At 42.3% G+C, this 22,691-nt stretch overlaps 1 protein-coding gene across 1 annotated transcript; it reads right to left on the bottom strand.

Annotated features, from left to right (window-relative positions):
- Positions 1–257: 257 nt before the first annotated feature.
- On the bottom strand, positions 258–18,325 carry UTP14A (UTP14A small subunit processome component). Its single transcript, XM_019717010.3, has 15 exons — positions 18,185–18,325; positions 17,112–17,187; positions 16,319–16,389; positions 15,594–15,658; positions 13,479–13,621; positions 13,017–13,172; positions 8,486–8,605; positions 8,312–8,406; positions 7,571–7,694; positions 7,412–7,489; positions 6,597–6,984; positions 4,309–4,709; positions 3,147–3,340; positions 2,925–3,024; positions 258–695 (listed from the first exon to the last, which is right to left on the bottom strand). The coding sequence occupies exons 1-15, from the start codon at positions 18,220–18,222 to the stop codon at positions 423–425; spliced, it is 2,322 nt and encodes a 773-aa protein (XP_019572569.2). The 5' UTR covers positions 18,223–18,325; the 3' UTR covers positions 258–422.
- Positions 18,326–22,691: the final 4,366 nt, after the last annotated feature.

Raw genomic sequence — 22,691 nt, 5'->3', positions numbered from 1 at the left:
AAGAATATACACTGATTAGTCACTATCCCTGAGTCTAAAACATTGGTTAGTTATGGTCGATCATGTCTGATGTGACGTGTTTAAGATCATAAGCTAGGATAACTTCTCTACAATTTAGCACTAACTAGATAATCCTTGGTAAGAAAATGAGGTCCCCCTGACAAGTGCGTCTGAAGAAATGCAATGGAGAATGTCCAAAGGCATCTTGTGTGATGTGAAAATGATTCAACTGGGAGACAACACAGAACACACTCCAGTTAAATAGATAAAAAAGCCTTTATTTCTAAAATGTGGCTTAACTATACCCACAGCGTGCTAAGCCAGTTTTGGAATTGATCCTGCAGCTTGGGGTAAAACTGGGCCAATGAAGAAGCAATTGGGGCTCCTGGTTCTAGGCACCAAGATGTCACTCCTTCAGCAACTCAATCTTTAGAGTTTTTTTTCAATTGTTTTTTGTGACGTATGGAGAGTCGTTTTGGATTCCTCTGTATGACAGAGAGGTCTGACCTTGAGGAAGATCGGTAGCCCACATCTTCTGCTTTTAGAGGTTTAATGATATGGCCTGGCTTGGTCACAACCTTGGGCGTAGTCAGCTTTTGGAAGGCCCTCTGGGTGTTCCATGTAGATCCTATAGGGATCTGGATGGTCCTTTCAAATTGTTGATGGTGGGTGAATGGATACGGAAGTACCCGCACCTGGAAAGGAAGGCAGAGTGACTAGGTGTGAGCCAGGCAATTGGTCAGGTAGTTTTCGCACACAGGCCACAGTTACGATGGTGGCAGTGAGTGAAGCTACTGAAAAGTCAAGGCATCCCAATGCCGCTATCTAACCTTAGGAGTCCTAATTGGCTTAGGACATCTGAGAGTAGAGGGGCCTAATTTGGGACTCCTTTTTCCCCAGGCTTATTCAGTAATCTAGGAATTGAAAAACGACCCTGACACTGTCCCTGTGGCAGTAGGAACACTATAGTAGCTCCTGGGCTGCTGTCCCCAAGTCAGTCTTCTACACAACCTTCTTATTCTTGTGACTGCAAGAAACACCCAGGCATTTGTGTATCCCTGTGGATTTTATGACCCTCCTACCTTCTCGTCCTTTCCTCTCCTTGATAAACAGGCTCCATGTTTTAAGGAACCCAAAAGTTGACTCCTGAATACTGAACTCTACCAGGCTGTTACCCTCAGTTGGCTTCATCCTGTTTTGGCACCTCAGACTGTCAGAGCTGGAAGGCCCTAGATAATGGCAAAGGTCATCTCCCTCGGCCCCAGAATTTGGCTTAGAGAAGTGCTTTATCCAAGAAAATTAGGAGCAGCAAGGGAGAAGAGCCCAGGCTTCTTTCCTTGCCCAGTACTCTTCTCCACTCCAGCACAGCATTACCTTCAGACATGTGAATAATCTTTAAACACTTCCATAATGGCCAAAGAGGGGGTAAAAGACATAAGCAGAAAAATGGGGAAGTTACAATCAGTAGTCTTTGGAGTTAACTCAGTGGAACACTCAAGAGAAGCTGAGTACCGCCAGGTGGTCCTAGTGGTAGTGAAGGACACAGGCTCTCTTTAGGTTAGGGGAGTGTTTTATTGGGGTTGATAGGTAGATTTGCACATCACCCAGAGCCAGGGAAAAAACAAAACAAAACACCTGGACAGAGTATTCAGCCTCAGGTCTTCTTTTCCCCCCTTCAGCTCAAAGCATACCTTATTCTATTGCATGCTGGGACCTGCACTCTAGCTTATTTTCAAAATGAGGAAAACCAAGGGAGATTCTGGAAAACTATTTGTCAGTTTGTTCTGCCTGTATTAAAACCAAACAGATAAGAGCTCTGAAAGGGAAGCGTGATCGTCACTGAGATCCATACTCTGCCATTCACCTAGAATCCTGGCCTGGTGAAGCACTCCCTTTCTCTATCTCTTATCCCAGTCCTGCCTGTTTATTGCCTGTTTTCTGGTTATATAGCCTCAACTGGGATTACAGTGGTTACAATTCAATTTTTGCATCGACTGGGTCACAAAATGAAATCAATAAAGTATTATTGAAATGTTACTTCCTCACCTCTTTTTTGTACCTATTAAACAGACCTCCTCTTTTTTTCAGAAGGAAAAATACAACTCATTTCAATATTATACTGGCTGGGGACAGATGTTAGGGTCACAGAGTTTCAGAATTGAAGGGAACATAAAGGTCATCGAGTCTAATCTCATTACTGAGCCCTCTACACATGCTCATACTCCCAGAGCAACCCATTCTCTCTGGGCCAGCAGGAAGTTTATGCCTGAATTGAACACTGTCTTTCCTCTGACTTCTACTTTGTGTGACTCCACTCCATACGACAGCCTTCAATATACTTGAAAACCATGATCCTGCTCAAATTTGCTGCTCTTTTGGGTAAACATCCCTAGCTCATCATCATATGACACAATGTAAAATTCTGTCACTACACTGAAAGTACCTGTTTGTCTTTTTTTTAAATTTTATTTTATTAAATTTATTGGGGTGACAATTGTTAGTAAAATTACATAGATTTCAGGTGTACAATTCTGTAGTGTTTGTTTTTCTTAAGATGCAGCTCAAACTTTATAGCCTCTGCATAGTACCTTGACTACAAATACTAGCCTGAAGAACATGATTCTTCATTTGATGAGACCCATTTGCATCAGTGTTATCTGGGGTACTAGTTGAAAACGCAGACTTAAGGGCCTCACCACTGCTGCAAAGATTATCCTGTAAGTCTCAACCTTCTTTCTGGTCAGTAATTAAACAGCAGAGTTGATCTGGAATTATTCATCTGAGCCAGTCAGCAAAAACAAAAATAGATTTGACTCTGGTCAAAACCACATGTCCCTCTTAACCACAGAGCACTAGAATATTCCTTCCAAGCAAGAGAGCTGGGCAGCAAAGAGGAGGCAGTTAAAGAGCTCTGCATCCCTCACCTGGTGAGCTGCTGCATGGATGTTTCGCTTCTCGTTGATAATCACATTTGGCAAATTCTTGTCTTTTCTTGGAGGACCTTCAGGGGCTTTAATGAGAAACCTGGAAAGCAGAACAGCAGAACATCTAAGAGCATTAAGGGCTTAGTCAAAAGGGCAGGTAGGGTGTGTGAGGGGGAGGTGGAGAACCTGGTGCACTTCTGACAGGCTTTCTCCCATTCTTACCGGAGTCTCTTCTTGGTACTGGGCTTCAGGCCCACGCCACCCCACTCGCCCCAGCCAGGCAGAGTCAGGTCCATGTCCTTTGGCTTACTCGCCTCCACAGCTTCCCTCTTCTCTTTCAAGAAGTCGCTGATGACATCATCCCCAGCAAAAGCTTCCTTTATCACTTGCTTTTGATCTCTCTCCTGTTCATCTTCCTGTGAAGAAACAAGACTGAGAACAGAGAGGCGGGGCTTGGGCGGAAGGAGGAGCTACACAACCTCCTAACTACAGAACCTCCTTCCTTTCTGGCACTTTCTGCACCAGCTCTGATCCCCCACAATGACCCGAGACCCTGGCTCTACTCACCAACTCCTCTATTTTCATGGGGACTGCCAAGGACTTCAGGGAAGGAGATTATGTGGTTAGGAGGTTCTGTAGCTATGGCTTGCCTTTGGAACGGTGGTTGGAGGTAAGACCAAGACCGCTTCAATTTTGGGTCATGACATTTTAGCGCCCCCTAGGGGGAAAGCACTGAACAATGATGGTCTTGCAATACAAACCCGTTGGTAGCCAGCCAATTATGCTCCAATTTTCTTCTCTCTAGGGTAAATATCCCCAGCTCATTATCATATGACACAACTTTAAACTTTCAGTAAGGAAACTGCAGGGTGGAGGAATGAATGGCCTGTGTTAGGAGAAACTCCAAGTAGCCTGGCCAGAATGCAGGCATCCTCCAGCTTATAGCCCTGAAAAGACGGGCCAGGGCTCCTCACTTGAGCAGTTTCAATGACTTAATCAGGGAGTCCTGGACCATTTGAGATCCCACTAAATAGAGCAAAACCTTGTCAAGAGCTCAATGACTCACCTTCGAGTTGTCCTGCCTGGGATCTCATCAGAACTTTGAATGCCTCCTTTTTTCCTCTGAGGGCAGTTTTACAGTCACCCCAAGGAGGGTTTGGTGGCTCGGGATTTAGGAAGTGGGGGTCTCGGTGGCACTCACAGAGTTGCATCTATCAAACTGTCATCAAGACCAGCCTGGCCCCATACTATTCTGGGTGTCTCAACTACCAAAATGTGCTCCCAGCACAACAAAACTTCACTGATTCTCCTCCTTGTGCAAGAAGGGCACTTCCTGCACCAGCTTTGATCCCCCAGAATGGCCCATGACCCTGGCTCTGCTCACCAACTCTACTGTCGTGGAGACTGCCAAAGACTTCACAGATGGAGATTTTGTGGTTAGGATGTTCTGTAGGTCAATCATTTGCTCCTTCCTTTTCTCCTTGGGGGCACCAGGCTGATTATCTGGGTTCATCTCCAACTTCTGCCCTTCTAAAGCAGTTCTGGGAAGCTCCTTATTTTGAAAGCATCCTTCTTTTCCCAGCTTTTCTAGCTCTTCCAGTATCTCTGCTCTCTCCGGCCTCTGCAGCAACAGGGGCTCCTCTTCTTCCCTGGCAGGTCCCACTCTCTGGACCGGCAGAACTGTCCTCGCTAAACTCACATTCTGCTTCCTGGACTGATGGTTTTCCTTGTTGAATTTCTGAGACAGGGCCCTCAATTCGGACAGCACCTCCTGGCTGCTAGAATCTGGAAGAAGAAATGACAGCTGTCAGAAAAGGAGGTTGGAAGTTGCCTTGTCAATGAACACTTATTGAGCCCTCTCAACAAGCATTCATTGGGTGCTAAGCACCGTGAAAAGCATTCCAATGAAGAGAAGACTCAATTCGCTGATCTCCTGGAAAGTTCACTAATCATTACCTGTCAAGCAGCAGGCAACGGAGTTGAGTAGTTAAAAGCAGCATGTTAGGAAGCAGATGTCCTGGGTCCTATTCCCAGCTTTGTCAACAATTCACTGTGGAACTGGAACTGTGGCTTAATTTCCCTGTAAACCTTGCTTAGGGAGCTGGCTCCAAGCTCCAAATTCTAAAAAGGCCTTTATACTGGGGGGGGGGGGGGGGGCAGGGGTGTTGAATATAACTTCATTGTAATTTATTATTTGTAATTTCTACTGTAATATCCTATTTGTAAAAACCACATCCAGCATTGTTCTCTTAAAACAGCATTTCATAATCTGTCGTGGCCGAGTCAAGTAGCTCACACTTTCCAGTCACCAGCAACATCTGAGCAGATACCACTAGTCTCTGAAAGCCCTGAGGGAAACGTGGCAGTGAGACACTTCTCAACTGTCCTCTGCATTGACTCAAGTTGCCTCCATTCCCAAGGTTATCCTGCTCTCTAGCTTTGGCTTCAAGCCATTGGGAAGAAGCTACTTGAGATCTGGCCTTTGGACATATGTATGTTTATTCCTCAAGAATCAAGTTTTCTTGCCCATTTTGTTTGGGGTCCATGACCTCCCACTATTTCCCCAAAGGTTTGGGAACCTTTTTTTTCTTGTTTTTACATTTATCATGCAAGGAAATCCAAATTCACCTTTCATTCCACAACCAACTGCTCTACACATTTAGCTAGATTACCAACTTTTGAGGGGGCTCAGGAGGATGCAGCTGGTGTCCTGTAGTTGTAGAGACTGCCTCACAATGTTGGTCTGCAGTGCTGCCCTCCAAAATCCTCTCAGAAGTGGCTGCTCATAACTATTAATCCCAGAACTCTGATGAAAACCCCAAGTAAAGGCTCTACAATACATTCTCAATGATAGCTCTTTTAAAGTTATTTTTTGCCAAGGAAAAAGATTATTGCTGTCATCTAAATGCATTATTCCTATAGGAAATACAATCAGATCTGAGACTGCACAGATAGCCAGGCGATTCTGAATGTAGGTAGTTCTCTAGCCCTGTCTTGTCCCTAGAACGGGAGCTCTCTGACCTGTCTCAAGGGCATTAACGTTAATGTAAAACCTCTTCAAGATAACAGGTAGAAAATATAAAATGCAAATTGAGTCTGAGCACAGGGTAACAATTCTAATTTACCATGTACCTTGTGGAGTCATTCATTCTTGTCCAGAAAGTCTCACCCCATATCACATATATCAACCAGCATTTATGAAGTGCTAAAAATGTCACTCCTACTTTACAAATAAAACAGAACACCGCAGCCTAATTTGAAGATGCTTTATAATGCCTTAGAAGATACCTATGTGCCTGTGCATGTGAATGGTTTTCAGATTTGCCATCCCGCCAGTGCACCTCTCTCTGGTTTGTGGGTACCAGTAATGTTAACTCTTGTCCTGACTCTAGGGATGGTGTAGTCCTGTCTTTCTGATGACTGTGAGCCCTCAAGAGCAGAAAGCATGTCAGAACATACAATGTACAGCCATGCATATGACCACTTATTAAATACCTTTGAAGAAAAACAGTAATTATGATCATCTATTTTCTCTTCAGGGACCCATGGCACTCTCTTGAAAGACTAGACCCTCATCACTCTGTGGCGTGTGTGGGTGGGCACAGCTTTCCTCTCAGTCAGTCTGTAGCACTTGCACCAAGCAGCTCTCCCTTCTGGTCTACTGTAACTTACCTTTTGTTTCTTGTCTGCCCACCGGCTCAGTGTCCTGGTTGAGCCCAGATATTTCCCTAAGTGATCGCCTTTCCTCAAATTCTTTCAACAAAATTTCTTCCTCTGCCCCTTTTTCTTCTCCCTCACTTTCAGAAGCCTCGTCGGCCACGGGCTCTGGAAGTTGTTTGGTGTCCTTCTGGATTTTGGCATCTTTTGTGTCACTGGAGTGATTCCTGACCATCCAGGGGTTTGGTCCATCTGCGGTCATCTGTGCTTCATTCACCGCATCAGGGACAAGGAGGTCACCCTCTTCCTCTGTACCACCCTCCTCTTCACTCCCAGAAGCCACCTGGAGTTTCTGCGTCAGTTCTTTGTTCCTGGCCAACTGTTCCTGCATAGCCTGGCGAGCCTGGAGGAAGGAGTCACAGTACGTATGCCCTGTCATTACTGACTACAATAAAAACCTTTCCCAGTCCATTTCTTAAAGCTGTCTCCTCTGAATTAAGTATTTCTTATTGGTGCCTACTGTTTAAACTGCCCATATACCACCATGGTAATAGCTATGGAATATAATGGAAGACAAATCCTTTGTCTTCAAGGAATCAACATGTGAAACATGATTTAAAAAAAAGCTCCTCTCCCTTTTAACTGGACTTGGCTTCAATACTCTTTCCCTCTCACCCCTCCTTTTCCACCTTGCTCTAGTCATTTTCCTCCCAGCCTTAGAGATTTTCTGACGCCTTTTTAGATTCCTGGTTTTCCATTTACCTTCATGGCTCTTACCCAACTGTTTCTTTCCCCCAATTCCATCTCTTTTCTCACCGATGATCTCTTACCTCCAGGTCATATTTGGCCATAATTGCCTTTGACTTTGCCCATTTCCCACTGTTCTGATGCTTAAGGCTCATTCGCTCCTGGAAAGAAAGGGCAGCGTGAGATCCTTATTGCTTTCTGGGGAAAGCTGGTTCAAGGGGTAGGGCAAGACACAGCCTTACCATCATTCTGTCTTTTTCGAGTTTTTCCAGTTCTTCCAGGGCTGCAGTAGGATTGACCTCCTGCAGCTTCTCAAACTCTTTTAAGGCTTTCTTGGCCTTTCCTTTCTTCAGAACTTTGTGATACCTATAAATGAGAGGGTTATGAGGGAAGAGATTTAGCAGGAGCACTGATGCCACACACACACACACACACACACACACACACGTGTCCCCACTCCCCAGGGGGTTTCCCTATGCAGGAGCCAGAATGGATGTCACAGAGCTAGCTGACTAGAGGGAATGAGACCAGAGCAAGCTGACAGGCCTCTCAGTCCCTGCAGCCCCCAGGGGCAGACCTCTGCAGAGCAAAGAGTCCCTCTGCTCCTACAGCACAAGGGAAGAATAGAACAAGTTCCAAAGAGGCAAAAAAGCAGGAAGAAAACCCTGCTGGCCCCAACAGCTGTAGAATTCAGAGTTCATTCTGCAGAATCACTCTAACATGCCTTGGAAAGGAGAGAAGGTAATTGAACAGTCCTTTTTAGCAAAACTAAGATGGAAAGCCAAAGCCAGAGGAAAAGGCACTACTGAAGCAAGCAAACCTGTATGAGATTGATGTGAAGGGAAAAAAGGCTAGTCATTCCTATTTGAGACCTCTTCCACATGACCCCAACTGCCACGTCAAAGGTTCTTTCCTAAGAACTTGTGATTAGCCACTTCACTTTCTTTTGTGGAACCCAAGGCCAGGTCACCAGGTTTACTTACTTTTTGCTTTTGATTTTCTTTTCTCTTCGAGCCCTGGCTTCATAGTAGGACTGCAGGGCCCGGGCCCTCTGAAGCTCTGCTCGGCGCATCTTAGCCTACAAAGAATGACATTTACAGTGACTCCTGGACTTGAGGGCAAATGCCTGGGTGTATGAAAGGGCCTATCACACTTACCTCTTCCAGGCTCATGGCTCTGAGAGAGGCCTTTTCCATGGGAGTCAGTAAAGGGTCTGTCACTGGTTGCTTGTTTTTATGGAGGAGGTTAAAAATTTCCTGCTCCAGGGGAGTTCTTGCCTTAAGGAGGTAACAGAACAGTCTGAATCTTAAGCCATGCTCCCACAGTCTCCCTCTTTTCAGCCCTATGACCGTGTATTTTGACACTATCACTGGAATCACTCACTGGATAGGATTGGCTGTTACAACAAGAGAAGGGGTTCCAAGTTTGCTGCCCAGCTGTGCAGATAAAGCCTTCTTTTATTCTGATTTAAAACAACTTCAGCAAGGGGATTCCGAGGCGACTCTCTGATATTACAGAGGGGATCACTCTGTGTTCAGTTTATCAATATATGTAAAACAGAATGCCATTCTCTTAAGAATCAAAGCAGGATCATAGCCCTTAAGGTAAATGCTGGCAGGATAGAGGAAGAGCAGTGCCAAATGTCAGTTTTGGTAGTCGCAAAACAAAATAAAGTGGTCCCTGTGTTATGTATACTGTATAGTTAGGAATCTCAGATTTATGTAAGCCTCCTTTTAAAAATATTTCTAGAGGAAAGGGGCGACTAGGTCTTAAGGTGAGCACAAAAAGACACGGCCTTTAAAAATATGACCTTCATGTAATTAGCCTGTTTCCTGACAGTTTAAATTTGACTCTAGTCATGTTTTAATTTGGGCTCCGATTCCTCAGTTTCCAGTTAACTTTGCAGGCTAGGTAGGGTCTATGTGTGTGAAACACATGGGCTGTGAATCAGTTACTTCACATGTCAACCAAAGACCTCATTTACTGCATGAGTGATATTGTGAGGATGGCTAAAATAGTCAGGCAGATCATGCTAAGATATGATCATGTTGATCATATCTTGTGTGGTAAAGTACAAAGGTAGCCCTAGGCAACAGAGCCTGTTTCAAACCTCATACACATTATATGTTGTTTTCTTCAACAGCCATATACATCATGGTCAGTATCAAACTTACAAATATCTGGACAAATGCATAAACACACATCATCATACATTACATGGTGCTATTGATTTAACCATAAACCTATTCTATTGAATAGTAAAGGTACATGTTCTTCCATTTTTAGTATTTGCAGTAGTGATCAGTCAAAGGCTACAGTGATTTATATTACAATGTTGTAATCTCCCTCCAATTCAATTCAATTTACAAACATTTATTGACTGTAGCTGCACTCCAGGTACTTGCGCAGTTGATTAAGATCATTCCTGTCTTCACAGAGCTCACAGCCTTTCAGAGGAAAAAGACATATGTACCACTAACAACATAATGGGTTAAATGTTAGTCCATAGAAGTAATTACAGAGAAAGGAACAATTAATTCTGATTAGGAGGTGGGTTAGGCTTGGGGAAGGAAGAGACTTGAGTTAAGCTTTGAGGTATAAATACAATTCTGTAAGGAGGGGGCCAGAGAGATGAATATAAGCAAAAACAGATATGTGGAAAGGAGAGGTGTGTAAGGGAACAATGTGTTGTCCAGTACAGCTAAAATGCTAGGTACTTCTGTCTTATCCTGTAAGTGGGGAGCCTTTTGAAGGATTTTAAGCAGGAGAGCAACAATTAGTTATGTTTCAGAAAGAAAATCCTGGTGCTTGTATAAGGGGATATATGTAAAGTGCCAAATGAGAGGTGAAAATGAGAAGAGGAACCAGGGATCTGAGAGTTATTACAGCGACAGAATTCACAAAGTAGCCTACTGTCTGGGCTGAGGAGAAGTGGCAGTTAACAGAAGGATAAATCAGATTGCGGAGGTTTCCAACCTAAGTGACTGGAGTATGAAGTGATGTTGAGTTACAGAATGAAGGTAGTGGTACAGGGTTTGGGAGTCTGGGGAAGGAAAACACCAGGCTTACTTTGTTTATAAAGTTTAAGGTACATTGGGGAGATACAGGTGAGGCCTGCTAATCATATGGAATCTGGGACTGGAATTCAGAAGAAGGGGTTGAGAGGGATCCGTAGCATATACAGCTGATAAAGTCAAAAGTCACAGAATTTACAGGGTAACAATAAAACAGACTAAGAAAAGTCAGATAGATAAAAATCAGCAGTATGTCACAGAAGTCAAAGGAGGAGTTTTTAACAATGTGTCAATAGTGTCACATTGGCTGAAGACAAGGGTTTGGGATGTGGCGACTGGGCAGCCCCTTTGAGAGAAGTTGCAGTAGGGCAGTAGGAAGGCGAAGGTGAGAGAACACAGATAGCAGTGGAGACCAGCTCTTCCCAAAGCATGTTCCTCATCAGCTAACAAGATTTACTTCATTTAAAAAAAGAGTTTTAAAAATTCAATTTATTTGATTTTCAATAACATCAATTTGTACACTGTGGGTTAGAGTCAGTTACTTTTTCATAGACTTTAAAAGGCTAGTGTGCATTGTGAATTGCCAATCTCCAGTGGGGGCAGGCAGCATTTTCTAGCATTGGGACCCCTCACCCCTTTGAGGGCATATTGAATAACTAAGGTTTTGAGGCGAACACTTTGGGAAATGCAAGTGTAGGCTGCTAGTGGAAGGAAGGAAAGACGGGGTGGGAAAAGTTACTGTACCATCATTTCTAGCACTTTGCAGTTTACAGATGCTTTTGTACACATTATCCCATTTAATTCTTCTCAGCTAGAGACCAGTGACATTTTAGGAAGCTGGACCAAAACTATACTGCAGACTTCGGATTCTTAACCTCCAGGAATACTAGTATATCTCTAGTCCTTGGTACTTTGCACTCTTAAATTGTAAGAAGAGAATTGCGAGCTGCTAGCCAGAAAAAATGCCCTGACCTTAGCATGTCCTTATTTCTCTGTGCCACACTGGCGTAATTTCTCCAAAAATGCATCTTAGCATGAATGGCCCAGTAGATTCAGTATACACCTTCTGGGCCACTCTGTCTTGCACAAGGAGTTCCTGGACAGTAGAAGTTGTGCCATTCTTACTTAGTGCAACCTTCTCCTCCACCATCTCACCTTTAATACCCAATTCAGCAGTTTCCTGTGATCTACAAGATTACGTCCTTTGGAAAAAGCAAGATGCAGGAGAGTGTGTAAAAGTACACTACTACTTTTCTGACAAGTAAGAGGTAAACACGGATATATCAGTAAAACCCTTAAGTTAATAATAATAATAATAATAATAAAAACTTATAGAAGTGGTTACTTCTGGGTGAATATGGGGGTAAAAATGAGCAGGTGGGGGACAGGGGTGTGGTCAGACTTTATACATCTTCTATACTTTTATTTTTGAATTCTACAAATTACATTACCTCTTAATTCTTCTCCTAAAGTCTCCCTTCCATCCTACAGCCACACTTTAAACCTGATCTCTTTTTCATGTGGAAAAGGGAGCATCCTAGAAAGAGAATGGCAGAGACAGAGCTCATCCCCACAATAAGCAACGACTTGCTCAAGTTCTAGCTATGGTGGCAAGCCATGTTTACTTGGATTACCTTTAATTACTTCAAGTCCCCAACACACAGGACATTTTTAGAAAGCAGAAGAAAGGCACAAAAAGGGCCATCTATTCACCATTTCGGCACTACTGTGTTTGCCTATTTTTCTATGTAAGACAGAACATCCCATTATAGACTCCATAACAAATGGTGTATTGGAAAAGAAAGGCTAGCTGTTCTGAAGCACTTGTTCATAGACTAAAAATAATAATAATAATAATAATAATAATAATAATAATACATTTTTAAAAAACAAGACTTTAGGGACTGACAAGGGATTACCAACTTTTAATTTTGCCAAGGGCATAACTACCATTCTACCCTCAACCCCATCCTTTGGTACCACCATCATTACATAAAAAGAAGAGCTATTTCAACACCATTGAAGTGAAAAGAATAAGCTCATACTAAAGAAGAGCTGGCAACCTTACACCCATCATATTTACAATTATCCTTTTGCTTCAGACGGATGAAAAATTTGCCAGAGATCAGTGTTTGGGAAACCCAGCTCTAAAATATCTTTTTTTAAATTTTCTGCAGCTCAGTCATAATGAATTACATGCTAAGATTCTGGTCATTATCAGCAATATGTTATATTTTAATGTGGTATTCCTTTAGAAGCAAACTTTGGATCTGTTGCTCATGTATCCTTACTAAGGCATCAGTGAACTGATTTTCCCCAGATCAGAATGTAGCTTTAAAAGCTTTTTAAAAACTGGGGTGTGAAAAAGAAAACATTATGTTCCTTTTCTACTGGCAATCGGATGTTTTAACACAAAAACACGGAAATAACCATGTATTGTATGCTACAAACCGATGAAGGGCGACCACAGAACCACTGTGAGTGGCTACTGCATGACTGACAATGAATCTTGCCACCCCCTTCTCTCCCTTTCTGACTGATAAACTACAATGACTGCAGCTGGAATTTCAATTTAACATGTCCAACCAAATCAGCTGCAGGCCTTGCAATCTCCAAATTGTGAAATCTCACCCCGCCCCCACCCCGAGGTGTGGTTTCCTCGTGCTGCACTTACCTTCCAGCCACTGAGCACATGTTCAATGGGAGCAAAGGCTGACTGCTCCTTCTTCAGGGGAAAAACCAGCTGCTCTGCTTGCCGGTTCTTCAGAACGATGGGATCCCATTTGGAGAGGGCCTGTGAGGTTTTATTGAACGCCACTTCTCTGTGGATCTGAACCAGGCAACGTACATAAAAGGAAAGAGCCATGAAAATTAGGCATCAAACTCAAAGGATTAGTGGGAAATTAGGAGGCAATGTTTCTTAGCCCAAGGAAGAATCAGAATGCTGGAGATTAGCTCTTGCTTACTTCTCAGGACTGTACTTTACACTAGATTAGTTTTCATCTTTTCCATGGTGAGGCAATCACAGCTTCCCTCCTCCCATTTTTCAGACTTCCCCCTTCCTTCTCTTCTTATCCAGTTTTTCCTTGTCAGTTCAATTTCTCCCCCTTAATGGACCACACTCTTTATAACTCACGCGCTCAACCTCTTCTTTGTTAAGGGGTAACTCCACAGTCTTCTTTGATTTGACTCTATTCAGTTGTTTTTTCACAGTGGCCAATGAGGATGAAGTTTTAACGGGCTCAAGCAGATCTGAAAGGACTAGCCTTTCTCCTGATCCTGTAGAAAGGCCAAACTTTCTGGTCAGAATGAGAAGTGAGTCAAAATCCCGGTATCACACAGGGAGATGCCTAAGTAGAAAATGCTGGCAGTCAGGCAAATGTGCAGGGAACCAGGAATAAATCTTTTACTTCGCTAGCTAGCCATAGTTACACCATCACTTTCCTACATTCTCACCTGTGCTGGAGGGTAGAAGAGAAAAGTTATTTATTTAAAAAAGTTACTTGCTTTTCTCTTGGTCTGCTTCCAATCTTGCTCGACTGTAACTCATTCTTCACATAGCAGGCAAAGTGATATTTTGAAAATGTAAATCATAGCATGTCATGATCCTGCTGAAAATCCTCCAGTGGCTCCCTATTACACTTGGAATTAGTCATATTGGTTCCAAGATCCCCTGTAGATACCACAATGTGAGGATGCTCAAGTCCCTTACGTAAAATGGTGTTATTATTTGCATGTAACCTATATTTGCATATAAGCTACAGAAGGGCAGCCTTACACATCACTTCATTTATGTGGATTCAGCATAGTGCTCAGTGTGTGGCAAATTCAAATTTTGATTTTTGGAACTTTCTGGGATTTTTTTTGATGTTGTAGAATATTTTTGATCTGTGGTTGGCTGAAGGCAAGGATGTGAATACCAACGATACGAAAGGCCGACTACATTGATCTAAAGGACATAGCATTGTAGGATCAGGACCCCATATGGGATCTTGATCTGTCTCTCCAACCTCGTGTCATCCCCACCTCCACTATGCTCTAGTCACAATGGCCTTCTTCCTGTTCTTCAAACATGCTGAGCCTGTTTCTTCCTTAGAGCCTTTGCACTAGCTGCCCCCTCGCCTGCGATGCTTTCTCCTGTTTACACAACTGACTTTTGTGTCATTCAGATCTCAGCTTAAATTTTGCCTCTTCAGAGACCTTTCATGACCAGCCAAATTAAAGCAGCCATTTAGTCACTTTACTGCACCATCCTGTTTTAATTCTCTTTGTCTCCCCCCACTAGAATGTAAACCCAATGAATTCAGTGTGTTATTCTTTACTGTAACCCAGTATCTAAACTGTTTCTGAAACTGACAGACAGTAGAAGCATAGTAGATACATAGAAGCTGATACTTAGTAGAAACTGAATAAGCTTGGAAGAATACATTGGTACTTGTTCTAGGAGGTTATGTCAGTGGTTACTAGAAGAGTATAACTCATTCAACCCGCCTAAGTTGTGAATATGTGAATATGATGAAAAAGATCTGGCATCTAGACTTGGTAATCAGATTAAAATCCCAACTCTGTCATTTACCAGGCCATGTATTCTCAATAGAGGTGATATCACTCTCCCACCCACAGGTGAAAATTGGTTTGGGCGGGAGTGAAAAAAAAATTTAGATATTACAAAGTTTTGTGTCCCCCAAAGCTCAACCCTATCCAACAATATCTCATTCCTTAGCATCTGATTTCCTGGTGGAGGGTGGGGGAGGAGAGGGACGAAGGGTGGCAATGAGGAAACAAAATGTCTAAAAAGGCTCCTCAGGGGAGCAATAAAGAGAAAAGGTTGAGAAACACTGAACTAGGAGGTGAAGTCCCTTGAGTAAGTAACTTGACTTCTTTGAGCTCCAGCTGGAGAGATTATTTGCCTGTCTGAACTCAAAGTGCTGTGAGAACTGAAATAAAAATGAAATCATGAACATGACTAAGCTAGGGAGAGGCAGCTGTCTTCACTCATGTCCCTCTATCCTAGAATTAGCTAATCAAGCTCCGTGGGAAACCTTGATCATGGCCTTCTAGGCTTTGTTCTAGAAATGGAAGAAACTCAAGGGCATTTGATTACCCTTCTTCACTCACTTACAGGTAAATATTCATGGTATGATCCATTAATCACATTAAAAACAGTTCCTGGGGTGGAGGTTGTAAAGTGACTGTTATACTTTGGGAACTCCACAAGCTATAACGCAGATAGCTTCCTTTGTTAACTTACCTTCAGAACTGACAGTAAACTCTGACACCTTCAGACTAGCCTCAGATCTCTCAGCCAATTTCCGCCTGAAATTTAGGCAAAACAGAATATAGTAGGAACGGACACATTTTGCTGGGGAACAAACACTTCCTTGTTCAAACAAGGCTTTGCTTTCATGTATTTCTCTTCAAGAGTCAGGTTTTGTCACAAAATAACCAGGAAATCTGTTCCTAACCTGGACTTGGTAGTTTAACCATCTCTTAATGTAGACTCAGCCCCTCAAAAACACAAGGCAATATAAGGTAGGCATAGTGGAAAAGGTATTGGACCTGGATTTGAATTCTGGGTAGGTACCGTCTATTCAATGCTTCAAGACTATAAGTGTGGATTAAGTAAGAATTCAAATGCACAAAGGTTTAACATAATAATAGCTAACAATTGCATAATCTTTACTATAAGCTGGACATTGGTTTAAGATCTCTACATTTATTAACTCATTTAAATGTCACAACAACCCTATGAGGTAGGTACTATTATTACTCTTATTTTCTAGTTGAAGAAATTGAGGTGCAGAAAGGACAAAATGTTTGCCCAGACAATCTGTTTCCAAAGTATGTACTTTTAATAATGATATAATAATAATAATAATGTGTGTTCATTGTCTTAGGCACTCAATAAATGTTAGTTGCAGATAAATCTCATGCAATCAGCTAGTTATAACTTGTCCATCTTGATGGGAATGTTACCTATTCTTTCCATCAAGGGAACTGATTGCTTCCAGAAGTTTTTGATGCTTTCGCTCTCCATCACTGTCTCCCTAGACACAAAAAGAAAAACCAGTGATGAGGGGCAGGAAAAGACATTGTGGAAATTGAAGCCCATGTAAAATTTCTCAAATCTTTTTGTCAGTGAAGAACTGGGGAATCAGATGAGGTCTGGTGTGCAGGTCTGAAAGGCCTGCTTCAAAAACCAAAGTCCCTCATTATAGAGCCTTAGTAACTGGGAGCTAATGCTATGCCTGTGTCTTAACTTGTTTTGGGAAGAAAAGTGGTATGGGAATAATGTTTCTGTATGGAAAATATAGTGTGATTTGACACAGAAACTTTTCCATAAGAAGGAAAAAAAACCAATCTAAGTATTTTTGTCAAGAGAATAAAGAGTTAGAATTCCTACAGCATCTGTTGGACATGCAGCTTAATTATGCATAGTTCAATTAGACACTTAAATAATTATCTACCGAAATCCAAATTTGGAAAACAGGGAAATCAAATAATGAGGACCACACGTTTTTGTCTGTATCTACTCAACTACACTTAGTCAACTTGAGGACAGTGGCTGTATCCTATACCGTCTTCAAACTCCCATAGCACTTAATACATCTTATACATGAAAGACTGAAACAACTGCCTATAATTTATTTGTGAGACCTGGACAAATATAAACAATTTTACCATCCCTTCCCTTTCCAGGAATGTGCTGTCTACCCTAATTTTGAGGCAGAAGGGAACTGGAGAAGGTAGTGTAGCAGTTGTCACCCACCTCATCTTCACTGGTGCTCAAGGGGGAGTCTTTTGGCAAATCCTCTAGTTCTTCCCGTTCACTTAAAGCCGGAAGGCTGTTAAAGGAGATAAAAGAGAAATATTATAACTTGAAGAAACTAAACAATCTCTAAAAAATAACTGCAGAAGTCAGGCATCACTTCCAAGAGGTAAGCAGTGGTTGGTGATACCCATACCCAACTGTATGAAAAAGGTATAATACTGTTCAGTGATTGGCACTGCATTTCCCACTGACCTCCAGGAGGCTGTAAAAATATCAGACCCTAGGTAAGGTGGCAGAAAGATGCTGTTCCTGGCCCTTGAGTCAAGGCAGTTTCACCGTTAATATTTTTAAGTAGCCTCCAGATGGAAGACACCTTTATAGGTGCAGCTTACTCAAAAGTGACATCTTGAGCACTTGTTCCCTGGAATGCGGAGGAAAGCAGGTGAGTAAGCCATGTTCCCTGTGGCTTGCTCGGAAAAGTAGGTGATTAACTAAGGAACACTGATACCCTGAAACATGTTATGGAGTCTATTACCTAACAGTACATATCAATCTTTGCAAGGCAAGCAGTACTAAACGAATTATATTTAGTTCCCTTATTGGGGTGGAAGGTAAAACATCTGAGAAAACATCGTGTATGACTCCAAAGGTTTCCAAGACAAGTGATTTTACAGCGCAGGCATTGCCTGCGCAGAGGGCTGAAACTCGCACGGCAGCGGCATAAAAAACGGAGTCACGTGACGAGGACAGTGCAACATATTAACTTAGCTGGAGAGCGAGAGGCCATAGGGATGAAGTCCCGACGCTGGGGTGCGGAGGGAGTGAATTAAATTATTACGTTGGTGCAGAAGTAATTGCGGTTTAAAAGGTTAAAAATTGCAAAAAACGCAGTTACTATTACACCAATCTAATAAAAGGGTTTTAAAGGATGAATCGCGGAAACAGTAACGAATGACGAGGTCTTGTGAGGGGCATAAGTGTCGTCTGTTAAAAAGCGGCTTCCGTGTCTCGAAATCCGGGGAACCTGGCCCCCAGAGACCCAGATCCCCCTACCCGCCTTTACCCCTCACCTCTCCGCAGCCGGAATCGCGCTCATCATCGCACTCATCTCAGCAGCCTGTCTCACATGGGCCAGGAGCGGAAGCCCAAAAGAAAGCAATTTCCGCGCCGGCCGCAAAGCAATTTCTGCTTCCGCCAATGATGCGCGACTAGTCGCGTCACTTCCGGCCCGCCCTAGGCGTGTGAGTAGCTGGAGACGCTTGGAGAAGGGCCTGCGGGAACCTGAGATCCTAGAGTTTAATGCTTGTCAGTGGGAGGAGCTTTACTTGCCCCACCCACCTCTCATGTAGCTCACGCCTGTGTGTGTCCTCTCGGACCCGTTTCCAAGCGGCCCAAGGTGGATGAGCTTAGAGCGAGGGTGCAGCGCTGTCCCCTCCTGATCCAAAAGAAAGGGCTCCATCGCCCGACCGTGTTGGACAGCGTCCTGTGAGCCCACCCCTGGCCAACTCGAGGCTTTAAGAACGCCAGTGTAGTACCAGCATTGTGCTAGGCCCCGGCGATTCCACTGTGAACAAAGCAAGTTTCCTCCTCTCTTGAGGAAAAATTCCCTTCAATCCTGTACCCCCTTGTCATTGCAGCCCTAGGTTCCTCCTTCCCTATGTAACAAAGTTTCACATAAGAATGGGCTGTGGGTAAATGGCATCAAATATATGGTGATGGAAGGAGAACTGACTCTGGGTAGTGAACACACAATGGGATTTATAGATAATGTAATACAGAATTGTACACCTGAAATCTGTGTAACTTTACTAACAATTGTCACCCCAATAAACTTTAATTACAAAAAAAAAAAAAAAGAATGGGCTGTCAGTGGCTGCAGCTTCCTCACCATCAACTTTTAAGAATTTTTTTTAAATTAAAGTTTATTGTGGTGACAATTGTCAGTAAAGTTACATAGATTTCAGGTGTACAATTCTGTATTACATCATCTATAAATCACATTGCACTGTTTGCAAAACTCTTTTGTTCTTTCAGTTCTTTCTCTTGTTCTTGTTTTCGATTTACATATACCACATATCAGTGAAATTATATGGTTCTCCACCTTTTCTGTCTGACTTATTTCGCTCAGCATTATACTCTCAAGATCCATCCATGTTGTCACAAATGTTCCTATATCATCTTTTCTTACCGCCGAATAGTATTCCACTGTGTATATATACCACAACTTCTTTATCCATTCATCTATCGAAGGACATTTTGGTTGTTTCCATGTCTTGGCCACCGTAAACAAAGCTGCAGTGAACATTGGAGCACACGTGTCTTTATGGATAAATGTTTTCAGATTTTTTGGGTAGATACCCAGGAGAGGGATTGCTGGGTCATATGGCAATTCTATCCGTAATTCTTTGAGGAACGTCCACACTGCCTTCCATAACGGCTGCACCAGTCTGCATTCCCACCAACAGTGTATGAGGGTTCCTTTTTCTCCACAGCCTCTCCAACATTTGTTACTATTTGTCTTGTTGATGATAGCCATTCTGACTGGGGTGAGGTGATATCTGATTGTGGTTTTCATTGGCATTTCTCTGATGATAAGTGATGTTGAGCATTTTTTCATATGTCTATTTGCCATTTGTATGTCCTCTTTGGAGAAATGTCTCTTCAAGTCCTCTGCCCATTTTTCAATTGGGTTGTTTGTTTTTTTGTTGTTGAGTTGCATGAGTTCCTTGTATATTCTGGATATTAGCCCCTTATCGGAGGCACTGTTTGCAAAAATCTTCTCCCATTCAGTTGGTGGCCTCTTTATTTTGTCAATGGTTTCTTTTGCTGTGCAGAAGCTTTTAAGTTTCATATAGTCCCTTTCGTTTATTTTAGCTTTTACTTCCATTGCCTTTGGAGTCAAATTCACAAAATGCTCTTTGAACCCAAGGTCCATAAGTTTAGTACCTATGTTTTCTTCTATGCAGTTTATTGTGTCAGGTCTTATGCTTAAGTCTTTGATCCATTTTGAATTAATTTTGGTGCATGGTGACAGATAGCAGTCCAGTTTCATTCTTTTGCACGTGGCTATCCAATTCTCCCATCACCGTTTATTGAAGAGGCTGTCTTTGCTCCATTGTATGTTTTTAGCTTCTTTGTCAAAAATTGTCTGTCCATATTTATGTGGGTTTATTTTTGGCTTATCAGTTCTATTCCATTGGTCTGTGTGTCTGTTTTTATGCCAATATTATGCTGTTTTGATTATTGTAGCCCTGTAGTACAAGCCAAAGTGAGGAAGTGTGATACCTCCATTATTGTTCTTTTTTCTTAAGATTGCTTTGGCTATTCGGGGTCTTTTGTGGTTCCAAACAAATCTGCTGATTTTTTTGTTCCATTTCTTTTAAAAATGACATTGGGATTTTGATGGGGATTGCATTGAATCTGTGTATTGCTTTGGGTAATATGGCCATTTTAACTGTGTTGATTCTTCCAATCCATGAACATGGAATGTCTTTCCATTTCTTTGTGTCTTCTTCAAATTCTTTCAAAAAAGTCTTATAATTTTCAGTATATAGGTCTTTCATATCCTTGGTTAAGTTTATTCCTAGGTATTCTTTTTGTTGCAAGGGCAAAAGGAATTGACTTTTAAATTTCTTTTTCTGATATTTCATTGTTAGTATATAGGAATGCAGTGAACTTTTGTACGTTGATTTTGTAGCCGGCAACTTTACTGTATTCGTTGATTGTTTCTAATAGCTTTTTGGTGGAGTGTTTAAGGTTTTTTATATATACTGTGTTTCCCCAAAAATAAGGCCTAGCCGGACAATCAGCTGTAATGTGCCTTTTGGAGCAAAAGACACATTAAGACCGGGCCTTTTATTAGTTTTTGCTCCAAAAGATGCATTAGAACTGATTGTCCGGCTAGGTCTTATTTTCGGTGAAGCATGGTAGCATCATGTCATCTGCAAAGAGTGATAATTTAACTTCTTCATTCCCAATTTGGATGCCTATTATTTCTTTCTCTTACCTGATCTCTCTGGCAAGGACTTCCAACACTATGTTGAAAAGCAGAGGTGATAGGGGACATCCCTGTCGTGTTCCTGAACGTACAGCAAAGGGCTTCAGTTTTTCACCATTAATTATGAGATTAGCAGAGGGCTTGTCATATGCGGCCTTTATTATGTTAAGGTGTTTTCCTTCTATACCTATTTTATTAGGTGTTTTAATCATAAATGAATATTGTATCTAGTCAAATGCTTTTTCTGCGTCTATTGATATAATCATATGATTTTTGTCCTTTATTTTGTTTATGTGATGTATCACTTTGATGGATTTGCATATGTTGAACCATCCTTGTGCCCCTGGGATGAACCCCACTTTGTCGTGATGTATAACCTCTTTAACGCTTGTTGCATTCGATTTGCTAGAATTTTGTTTAGGATTTCTTTTTTTTTTTTAAAGATTTTATTGGGGAAGGGGAACAGTGTGTATTTCCAGGACTTCATTGGGGAACAGTGTGTTTTTCCCAGGATCCATCAGCTCCAAGTCAAATTGTTATTCTTTAGTCTTAGTTGTGGAGGGTGCAGCTCAGCTCCAAGTCCAGTCACAGTTTTCAATCTAGTTGCGGTGGTGCAGCCCACCATCACATGTGGGAGTTGAACTGGAAACCTTGTTGTTAAGAGCACGCACTCCAACCAACTCAGCCATCCGGCCGCCCCTCAGCAGCTCAGCGGCAGGCAGCTCAGCTCAAGGTGCCCTGTTCAATCTCAGTTGCAGGGGGGCACAGCTCACTGGCCCATGTGGGAATCGAACCAGCATCCCTGTTGCTCAGAGCTTGCGCTCTAACCAACTGAGTGATCTGGCCGCCCCTGTTTAGGATTTTTGAATCTGTATTCATCAGAGATATTGGACTGTAATTTTCTTTTTTTGTGTTTTCCTTACCAGGTTTTGGTATCAGGGTAATGTTGGTCTCATAAAATGAGTGAGTTACGGAGTATTGCCTCTTCAGCAATTTTTTGGAAGAGTTTGAGCAGGATTGGTATTAGGTCATGTATTAGAAAATTCCCTCAGCTTCTGTATGTCTGGAAAGGTCTTTATTCCTCCTTCATATCTAAAGGATATCTTTGCTGGATATATTATTGTTGGCTCATGATTTCTCTCTTTCAATAGTTTGAATATTTGGTTCCACTCCCTCCTGGCTTGTAGAGTTTCTGAGGAAAAATATGATGATAGTCTAATGGGCTTTCCTTTGTAGGTTACCGTTTTCTTTTCCCTGGCTGCCTTGAGGATACTTTCTTTGTCGTTGATTTTAGACAGCTTCAATACAATGTACCTTGGAGAAGGCCTGTTGGGATTGAGGTAACTAGGTGTTCTATTTGCTTCTTGGATTCGAGGGTCCAGTTCTGTCCACAATTTGGGAAGTTCTCATCGACAATTTGTTTGAATATATTCTCTGTTCCCTTCTCTCTTTCTTCTCCTTCTGGTATGCCCATTATTCTTATATTGCTCTTTCTGATGGAGTCAGAAAGTTCTTGTAGAGTTCTTTCATTTCTTTTAACTCTCAGGTTTCTCTCATCTTCGATCTGTGTCATTTCCAGA

The sequence above is a fragment of the Rhinolophus sinicus genome, chromosome 18 (genome assembly GCF_057876585.1).
Source record: "Rhinolophus sinicus isolate RSI-liver-muscle chromosome 18, RSI-T2T, whole genome shotgun sequence".
NCBI classification, from domain to species: domain Eukaryota; kingdom Metazoa; phylum Chordata; class Mammalia; order Chiroptera; family Rhinolophidae; genus Rhinolophus; species Rhinolophus sinicus.
Note: the sequence above shows the minus strand (reverse complement) of the source record. Positions and strands in the feature narration are given on the sequence as shown.